The sequence below is a fragment of the Stigmatopora argus genome, chromosome 19, assembly GCF_051989625.1.
Source record: "Stigmatopora argus isolate UIUO_Sarg chromosome 19, RoL_Sarg_1.0, whole genome shotgun sequence".
NCBI lineage: Eukaryota > Metazoa > Chordata > Actinopteri > Syngnathiformes > Syngnathidae > Stigmatopora > Stigmatopora argus.
Window position 1 is genome coordinate 9,772,817 of NC_135405.1, and position 10,110 is coordinate 9,782,926.

Below are 10,110 nucleotides of genomic sequence, written 5' to 3' on the forward strand. Positions count from 1 at the left end.
TGCCATGGAGTCAAGCTGATCAAAAAGAAGTGTCAAAGACGCTTTTCACAGGCCCAGCTGGAAGCGCCGCAACAGTGCCGTCTCTGATGGTGACCCTGCAGCCTGGCAGACATACAGGCGGGTCGGGACGGGTAACGGCGTCTTGGCGGCAGCGAGGTGGCAGCGTTTGTGCTGGAACGGCGGCGAGAAGGAAGATCACACAAATGCACGCACGGCGGTAGGGAGGGAGCTCTTCTTTTGTCCAACGATGCCTTTCAAATGAAAGGCATATGTCTGACGTCTGAGCAGTTTGTTCCTCCTCTGTTGACTTTTAATTAATAAGAGTTGGGTGAAGGCCATGAAGCACTTGAGCGTAAATACATTTGAACTGTAGAATGTGGCATCGTTTCCTAAAGACTTGGCATTTCTTTCAAAGTAAACTGTCCCCAGTGTAAAAAGCACATGTAGTATTTCCTATTTTACTGGGTTCAAGTTTCAAAAGGTGCAGCAAGGTGGCATAGTATGGAACAACTGGCATAAAATCTAGTATGGGTTTTCATTTTTGGATTTCTTCTTCCCATGATGGCACAACTTTTATAATGGAAGACTGGCATGCCATAATATACAAGCATTCATATTCAAAAATAGCACAATAAGTTATGGATGTCCTACATATTGCTGGTGATGATACTGGCTGACAAGTGCGAAACACTTCAATTGCATAAAACAAATGTGCATTTCAGGGTGAAAAACATGTTTTATAAAAATTGTAGTGATTTGAATGGCAACTATGCTGATATATGGGTTGCAAATGGAAAGGAATTGTGGAAGGATGCACTCTATTAAGAGCAAGTTTGCCGCCTGGTGGACAAGGATTGCACCTGTTATCTCAACTTTTTATTTTTCTTAAAATGTATGTAAAATGCTCTAAATTCTTTAAGTGGTCATAAGCAGGCACTTGAAAAAATTCCTTTGTCACCCGTGTCATCCATCAGCTATTTTAATACATTCTGATTCAGTCAAAGAATTAAAAAATATATTTTAAATCAAAGAAGCCTTTTTGAGCAAACAGACTATGTCACAACAAGGAGACACTTGAGGACAAAGGGTAGTAGGACACCTTACAGCAAAGTTAATTTTAATGGTCCCAAGAGTTTCGAACAACTAAGTGTACACTCATGTAAAAGGAAAGAAAATGAGAAGATATGACAAAATCCATCACATCTAGAATTCCACTCAATCTTTAATCAAGACGGGATTACAAATTTCTCCAAAAAATCTGCAGTTTCAAAGGGCAAAATGGTAAAACTAGCTCACCTACTGAGGTCTTTAAAAACCTGTTCAAGTGTGACTGAAAACATCCTGAACATTTAAAGGCAGATCTTTTTGTTGTCATTTACAAAAACGGAAAAAAAGACAACATCTTGCGAGACTATTTGAGAATGAAAATGAAATGATCAAAGAAAATGCTGGCTTTTTTTCCAATCTCTTCTCTCAGAGAAACAAACTCTGCCGAGGAAACGACAACACTAATGACATCATTGAACTACAAAGAAAAAAAAACAGCTCTTTGTCTGTCCTATATGCTAACTTAAAAAAAGAAAAGAGACAAAGCAACAGACGAGGAGAGGAAGAAAAGAACAAAAAGTGGATTTTGGAGAGGGTTGAGTGTGTGTGGGTCTGAATTGGCTAAACCATTTGGCCAAATGATGTCCTTCCCTGAGTGAGGGGGCAGTGGGTGAGGGGCAGTGGGGTGCACAAGCTCTTGGGGGACTCCAGTCTGCATATACAGGTTTATTTGTTGATGTGGTCATTCCTCTTTCAGTGTTATCACAGTGAGAGCTATTTCTCTCCGCCCTGATGTGACTGACGTCCAACTGTCTGTCCTACCGGACACGTCACCTTCTGCTCTCTTGATTGGCACTTGTTTGAATCCAGCTGGTCTAAAAAAGGGGAGGAGGAGGAAGAATCCATTCAAGTTCGTCTCCTCTCACGACCCGCCATTAGAGTGTGGCTTTCATTCATTGGATTTCTTTAAGGATTGATCATTCCCATGTGAAGCGGGAATTCCTGTGTTCAAAAACAAAAAATGTCCTCAATGGGGCAAAAACGGAGTGACGCGTCTTTAGGAGTTCAGTTTGGACTTTTTCGCAGGCGGCAAAAGCTCGTCTTTACTCTCTCCGTCCTCCTCGTCCTCGTCGTCCTCGTCTTCGTCGTCATCGGGATAGTCCACCAGTCCTACTAATCCTCCCTGTAGAATACAAGGGACACTCAATGTGAGCTATTAATTAGGACTGGGCATGAAATGCTTTTATCAGTTAATTACATTTTTTTAATCACTTAATCCCAATTGATTAATCCGTGTTTTTAAATCTAATTTTCTTTAAAAACCTCTGTTAAAGCTGTGTGATAAGGAGAAAGATTTACTACATTGCAAATCAAATAAATATGAGTAAAAAATGATTTGAAAAATTCTATTTAATAAGTTTACAACGTTGATCTGCTTTCCGTCCTGATTAACGTTGATTACATTTTTAACCAATATATCAATCCACATCAACGTATTGTTAAAGCCCGAGTTGTGCTGTTTTTTTATTGCCTTTTTATAAGGAACAGTCATATTTCTACATCTGTCAAAGTCGCAGCTGACAAAAAAAGGAAAAACATTTTTCTGCATTGGAAAACTGTCTATAACTTGATTTATATAGTACAAACAAAATTGAGGTCATAGCACCAACCTTAATATCAATTAAGCTTGAATCCCCCTTTTCCTGTACCTTTGTGGTTACAGCTGGGGCAGCGCCCGAGCTCCGCGTTCCTGAGCTCGGAGACTCTGGGGAGCCAGGAGAACCGGGGTTCAGAGAAGGCGATGACGGGGGGCTTGAAAGGCTGCTTTTGATGGCGCCAGAGAAGGAGAGTTTGAAGCTTGGGTTCTGCCTGCCTGACAAGCTCGACTTCCCCAGAACTTCCTTATCATCTGCTTCTTTCACTGCAGGTAGAAAAGGACCAGATATGCTACTAAGCAACATAGCTCACCTCACAAGAAATGTAAAAAAAAGCATGCATTGACACTACCATTGTACTTGGGTGTGGTTCCACTGTTTTTAATATAAAACATCTAAGGTAAGGTTTAAAGAAAAAAAATCACTTGCATTTTTTCCTCTCCATGAACTTGCTTATGGGCTCCATGAGGTCTTCTTCGCTTTTTATCTTTTCCGAAGGCCGTACTACGGCCTCACCATCTTCGAGGTCCTCCTCGTCCGCGTTGAACCACATCTCCTCCTCGTCTTCGAGTGTTCGTGCGTCGCGGCGGAAGCGGTGGTTCCTCAGGATGGAGCGCATACTAAAAACCAATAGCATAGCCTTTATTAAAAATGTGGAGCAATGCAAAGGTTTTTCCTTTTACCTACAGTGCCACAGAAATGTTTCACCCACACTTAAATAAAAAGGGGTGCTATGAAATAGAGGCTATTTTTAATGAACTAACCCAAGGTACTAATATGGAACCTTTTTTTTTTTACCAATACAGTTATTCCACTTAGAACAATGCATTGGGAAACGCCCACTTTTTCAGCATTTCAGCTAGCAATCGCTCATTTTGAGGGGGAAAGTCACATGCAAGCATTGAATATTATTGGCAACTTGAAACTGAAGGTCACACGCTACCTGTCTAGTTTGGGGTTATCCTGCCTTTCACGTTGTTGTTCATAGCGCAGCTTGAGACCCTTGAAGGTCTGGACATAGTCCACATCCTCCAGAGATTTCCAATAATTCTCAACTATGTGAGCAGTGAGAGATTTCACATCCTCCTAGGAGCAATGGAAAAGAGGAGAGGGAGGGTCGAAGTGGGGAGCACCGGTGTAAATGTATGGGGAGAGAAGAACATAGGAAGTGTGGAGTGTAAGGTAATGAGGAGGAGGAGTGCAGTACAGAAAAGCAAAAAGGAGCAACAGAGAAGGAGGGGAAAAATACACCGAACAAATTAATATTCGATTAGACCCCTCCAGCCCCTCACAATTCTTGATTCTTCTTTATTAGTCATTTAAATATGAATAATTCTATGACTTAAATGTCAAAATACTATGGAACAAACTACTCACCACACGGACATACTCAAACATCTCAATGATGGCAGAATTCATAAGATTGTATCGCGAGCCGTTTTTGAGGAAGGCCTTCACGACGGGTTCGAAGAGGAAATTTCTCATGATGTAGCGGTTGTAGAATTCATCCTTCAGACCGATGAGTCTCCTCATGAAGCGCAGGGCACCTAAAATGACATGGGAAAACAATTAAAGAACTATAAACACATGTTAGATGTATTTCTGCTATGCTCTGAACTCACATAGTGCTAAGAAGGCGTGTTGAGAAGCCGTGAGGACCAGGACCCTCCGGAGAATGTCCTTGTTGATAATGTAGTTCTTAATGTGATAGGTGTGCTGCTCCACGCAGAATGTCAGCAGTTCCAGAATGAGCGCTAACAACTGAGATGTTTGGAAATCGTCTATGCGAGAGAGAACATTTTTTTTAGTTTGATGAAGAAGGAGAACATTGGCTCACTCACGTTGGTTAGTGGAGACGTTCGGGTACCTTTGCTCGGCGTCTCCTCGGTGGTGTTGGCGAGGAGCGGCGCCGACAGGACATGCATACAGTGCTTGTAGAAGAAGCTCAGGAACTCGGTCTTTTCCGTTTTCTGTAGCAAATTATTTTCATGTTCAATTTAAGTGACATTCATCCCGTGTTGTTGTTTTTTTGTGTTGTGACAGTACAAAAAAATGTTAAAAGCTACTTGTACAATTACTGTACTTGAGAAAAATATTGATTGGACTTAATGTTTGTGTTGTTTTTAAATTTTGATTTTGCATTGTTAAAAATGATTAATTTGAATAAAAGTCAAAATCGTTAGTTACTGTTTTGTGACTCAAATTGTATGAGTCACATTGTTAGTCAACTTCACACCATCTCACTGCCGGAGCATCCACTGCTTATCCCGTTAAGATAAACACAAAAAAATGATGGGATGTCTATGAGCAATTTAATAAATAACCAATTAATAATGACAAAATATTGCCTAATAAACTATTGTGTCACTCCTTCCCTACCCTGAGTTCTGGACCCTGCTCACGCCAAAATGCTCAATCTCAAACTTTTCTTCCTGACTCTTGAATGCACCGCAACAACAAACAGCACAGCGTCTTTGACACTCGTGGTCCACACTTGCAGAATTTTACAATCGTAAGCACAACTGTTCAACATCATTTCTTTACTTGCAGTGTAAAAGTAACATTCACTGTTCACCATCAATACTAACAGTTTGGCAAGGATATCAGCGAATACTACTTGATATTTTTCACCAAATTTATGGCGCCACTTTTGAGTTATGTGATGCATATCCATTACCCATATACATGACCTCACAGCTTGATATAACATATACGAATGGACCAGATTGTGTGCATGTAAACGTACCCATTGTTAGTCAACTTCACACCAACTGACTGTCTGAGCATCCACTGACCCATGGCTGTTGCTTATCCAGCTAAGATAAACATGACAGAAGGTGGAATATCTATCAGCAATTTAATGAATTACTAATGACAAAAATATTGCCTAGTAAACTAGTGCATGACACTCCTTCACTACCCTGAGTTCTTGAGCCAGCTCATGTCACAATACTCAATCTGGTGATCTTCTTATTCTAACAACCTCACCTCTGAGTCTTCAGCCTCTCCATCTCCTCCTCTATCTCCTCCAGCTTCTCCTCCTCTACCTCCTACACCTTCTCCAGCCTCTCCTGCTCTACCTCCTGTAGTATCTCCTTCTGCATCTCTACTAGCCATCTCCTGACAAAAATATATTGATGCATGGCATAAACAGGTGGCAATTTGTGCTCTAACAATTATCTATTTTGAGTTTGACACGGTTCCAGAGAAAAAAATCTCTCCATTCCTGCAGTTCTTCTACACTAGTAGCACTTCAAAACTAAGATACTACTTGAAAATATTATTGAGGGCTCTGTAAATGAGGACAACTTTGCAGTGGATGCTGCCGTATTGGGAGGTGAAGTTAAAAGTATTGCCAGATAGGTGTAAATTGAGGAGACCTGATTTCAATCTGAAGATGCCAATGATAATAAGAGGACAACATGAGCAAGGTTTTTGTTTTGATGCCATAACACAGCAGAAGATGTTCCACTCGCAACTTACGAATCCTTTGAGTCTCTCAAAAAACAAGTGAGGTACTAAAAATGACAACTGTCCTTTTTCAGTTCTATATTGGAGCTTCTTGTATCCTAAAAACTACAATATAAATAAGTGTTACCCCCACTTCCTACATGAACATAAGCTCTATTAGATAAACTTGCGCGGCCTCCAAACTCACATTTGCAGTGGCTTGCATTGTTGTTGGATCCACCAAAGTTCGAAGTGGAGTCATCAGCTCGACTGCACCTGCTAACTCGGGGTCTGTGTCACAGATCATATGTTCTATGATGAGGTTGATCAGTAGAATGTCCTGGAAGGCCCCCCGCCCAAAAAAAAGAACATATTTTGTTGAGACACAGCCCGTAAATGAAAATAATAATAATTTTCACGGTTGCGTATATTCTCCTCGCATGCTTGTTTCTTAGAACTTAAGTTTAGACATAAACTAACTTGTGTTAGAATACTCACGTCATCATTTTGCTGAGACTCTTGCATGACAAATTCTCGTACCATGGAGGGGTTGGCGTCCACCACGTGAGAGAAAATAACCATCGCCGCGCCTCGCACCTGAACGTCATCCATTCCCTGTGCCACAAGTATACAGGTTGAGTCAGTGAGTGGAAAGAAGGTCAGCAAGAAAAATGCTCTCATCTTTTTCTTTTAATTGCCACTGAAAAACGAACAGGGGAAAAAAAGCAGCTTCATATATTTGCTAATCGCGCCATACGACAAGATTCCAATTGTAAATTGTAGCGCACGCACTAAATCTGTACTCACTAGTATGACCTCCAGTGCAGGAAGAATACCCATGTTTGACAGTGTCTTATAGAAGGCATCTTTGTTTTGAGGTTGTAATGTTCTTGAGAACACGCAGAATTCCTTCAAGAAGTTAACCTGCAGGGGAAAAAAATGAAGTGAGAAATTCAGGAAATATTTTGTTCATACTGTAAATGGATCCGTTTAATACCAGCTCATGTCTTTTGTCGTCATCTGTGGCTTCATCTGTTAGCTGTGCAAAAAGATCAGTCAGGAACTTCTCATCATCCTGTCATTGAAAAAAGGGGGAGTGGTCAAGACCATGTCATATGACGTTAAGATTATCATTGTGCTCAACTACTTGGTAGAAAAACACACAAAACAAATACCTGCAACTCCAAATTTAGCTTCAGTTGTAATTTGATTAAAGTAAATTTCACTACTTTGAACAAATTCCGGTCATTTTTTCAGCATTTACATCATGTATAATTTTAGCAAGATGCTACTTCTCAACAACTTTGAAAAAAATCTTTGTGGTGTGCTTGATGTGAGTTTACTTTTGTCCTTTTTCCAATTTGTACTAAATGTCACCTAAACGTCACATGAAAATGTCATTTTTTTCCTTATCTCATCAGAACAGGTTTCCGTAAGACTTTTTAGTCGCTATGGAAACAACTACACACATGCATAATGTTGACATAAAAGGACAGGTAATCAAAAAATAAAGTCAGAGATGCTACCGATGATTTTTCCTATAACACTTCATTTTGTTTATTTTGGAATCCGTGTCACTGTTTTTATTCACAATTTAGATTTAACCGCCTATGAAAAACTAATCCCACCACTGATTGAATACGCGATTCGGGCTCACCTGAAGCATGCCCACAATCTCCACCTTGTTGAAAAAGATGAAGGAGTGCAGGGTGGACAACATGTTCTCCTCAAAAACAGAGGGAGTGGGCAGTACCATGTCCTGAATGTACTGCACCCGATACGTCTGGTGTATTTTCTGACGCAGTTCAGGGTCCGAGATGGGAATCACTTCCTTAAACCGGGCCGTCTTCATGAGGAATTCTCGGTGCTGACGTGGTTGCTGGAGCGCCGGGTCGAACTCCAGACAACCAATAACGTCCATGATACACTCGTCGGAGAACATGACCTCGAAGAGAGCGGTGCGGTTGAGTAGAAAAATGCCTTTAATGATTTCGTAAAGATGATGCAGTCCCTCCCGGTTCTCCAGATCTTCGCACACGCGGAACAGTTCCAGGAGCTTGCGGATGTAGCCCTCGTTCTCCACCGCCAGAGCCAGTTTCTCTCGCCGTAACGGCGACGGGAGCGAGGAGGCCACCAGCTCCGCCAAGTCCTCCAGTCGATTCAGCTCGCACGGCGGCAGCTCCAACCCGGGGGACGACATGTCGTCAAAGCGCTCCTCTTCCAGCTCATCGACCACATCTTGGGTAATATCCACTGATGGGTCTTTTCCTTGCACCTAGAAAATGGAGAAAAATATTAGGCGCTGTTAGTGAGGAATGGTATTTATCCATACAGTCCTAGTGTGCATCATTATTGCACATTTTACCATTGATAGACTAATAAAATGTCAAACCAAACAAACACACCAAGTGAGAAGGTTTCATTCACCTGGCAAATTTTCTCCCAAATCTCATCGCAGCCAGCTTTCTCCTGGAAGCTAAGAGCCAAATCGTAGTTTTCGGCCTCTGACCACACAATCAGCGTATCCTATCAAAAAAAGGGGGATGTAAACCATGCACATCAACACACACTGTACATAACAATGAGACTGCACATGCACTATATATGAAGCACTGACCTGTTGTTTCTGGTATGCTGTGTTTGTGTTTATTTTGGACTCCAGTAGTAGAGAACCTTGGGAGTGACAATCAGAAAACAAATCATACTGGTGGACAATCACTGCCCAGTTAGCTTGTGGATAACTTGCAACATGTATGTCTTTGTTTTTAACACTGATCTTGAATATTGTTGAGGGCACAATGGTTATGTGGGTGTAAATGTGCAAAGCAAATGTACTCACCATCACTTTCGGCTCGCACCAGAAGAGACGTTCCTTTCACTCGGTCCACATAAACGGATGAGACATGTCCAGTTCCACGATCGTCCCACTGTCTGTCTTCGTTTAGAGTATAAACTTTAACTCGTCGTCGAGTGTCCGTCATCCTGGCGAGTGGTCGTCCACCCGACCCCTGCTGGGCTGTTACAGGGTACCTGCTTCACCTTAGTAACGCCACAACGCCCAACTAACCTCTCTCGGACCCGCTCCAAAAAAAATCGAACAAGATAGTCGAGGGATCCCACTATTTTCTTTTATATTTACACTGTTATTTGGACCAAGAGATTTCTATCAGCGGATCACCACTTTTGCCATCAAACAAAACATGACAAATGTAACAACACGAATGGGTGGGAACTTGAATCAAGTGCTACACTGCGCAATGTGGACATTAATTTAGTATCCACATGCGTGAGAAAAGATCGGAGGTAGATTATTTCTCCCGCAAAGTGTCTTCGTTGTTAGTTGTTGTGCTGCGGCGGACACAACGTTAGCGAAAAGCACAGCTAGCGAGTTGACTTGCCTTCATGTAAGTCCAACATCAGCGATTCACGTATATTCCGTGCAAAGACGAAATGACCAGATCTATAGATCGAAAGCATTTTTTTCACATTTGCGGCCAGTACTGCTTGTTTGTCTGGATCAAGAACAACGTTTGTAAATAACATTGAGTAATGCGCCAGCTGGCTAGCGCTAGCTGCTATTTCTTCCCAAAGTGTTCCGCCATGTTCTGGCTCGGGGCCGCGGAGAGAAAACTCTCTCCTTTCAGATACTTATACATGCCAAAAATGACGCAAACAACAACCCGTGCGCGTCAAACTACTTCGATCCTTTTACTTTACACCCGATCGCTATTGGTCATTCATTGCCGATGTCTTGCACGGATATTTGCTAACAGTCCCCCGTGAGTATTCAGCCATCTTGGGCCCCAACAGACCGTACGGGGTTTCCAGCACAAAAACAACAGGGCAGCCCGACACGTTTAAAGAGACAGTACATGACGCTTTCTTCGCTCGCTTTATTACGACTGCGCAAAACGAGGAATAATATGTAACAAGCAGAGTTAAAACTCACTATTTACCT

At 41.8% G+C, this 10,110-nt stretch overlaps 1 protein-coding gene across 5 annotated transcripts; it reads right to left on the bottom strand.

Moving 5' to 3' along the window:
• Positions 1–1,100: 1,100 nt before the first annotated feature.
• On the bottom strand, positions 1,101–9,975 carry smek1 (SMEK homolog 1, suppressor of mek1 (Dictyostelium)). 5 transcript variants are annotated; one of them, XM_077587449.1, is made up of 16 exons: positions 8,992–9,975; positions 8,770–8,825; positions 8,580–8,678; positions 7,810–8,427; positions 7,150–7,227; positions 6,960–7,076; positions 6,651–6,767; positions 6,361–6,492; positions 5,691–5,822; positions 4,570–4,672; positions 4,325–4,483; positions 4,080–4,249; positions 3,646–3,785; positions 3,132–3,322; positions 2,718–2,968; positions 1,101–2,230 (listed from the first exon to the last, which is right to left on the bottom strand). In XM_077587449.1, exons 1-16 carry the CDS (start codon positions 9,131–9,133, stop codon positions 2,105–2,107), a joined length of 2,631 nt encoding a protein of 876 aa, XP_077443575.1. In that variant the 5' UTR covers positions 9,134–9,975; the 3' UTR covers positions 1,101–2,104. The 5 variants fall into 5 exon arrangements, with proteins under 5 accessions (XP_077443575.1, XP_077443576.1, XP_077443574.1 ...); XM_077587450.1 differs by having other exon boundaries at positions 2,757–2,968; positions 3,646–3,788; XM_077587448.1 differs by having other exon boundaries at positions 3,646–3,788.
• Positions 9,976–10,110: the final 135 nt, after the last annotated feature.

What these genes read in the sequence shown, in the direction of transcription:
- smek1 (XM_077587448.1), bottom strand. Translation starts at nt 9,133, where the DNA reads ATGACGGACACTCGACGACGAGTTAAAGTTTATACTCTAAACGAAGAC. An exon ending in GAGAGGCTGAAGACTCAGAG is followed by an intron (nt 4,673 to 5,690) that starts GTGAGGTTGTTA and finishes AATTTGCTACAG; the next exon opens with AAAACGGAAAAGACCGAGTT. An exon ending in GTTCATGGAGAGGAAAAAAT is followed by an intron (nt 2,969 to 3,131) that starts GCAAGTGATTTT and finishes TTCTACCTGCAG; the next exon opens with TGAAAGAAGCAGATGATAAG.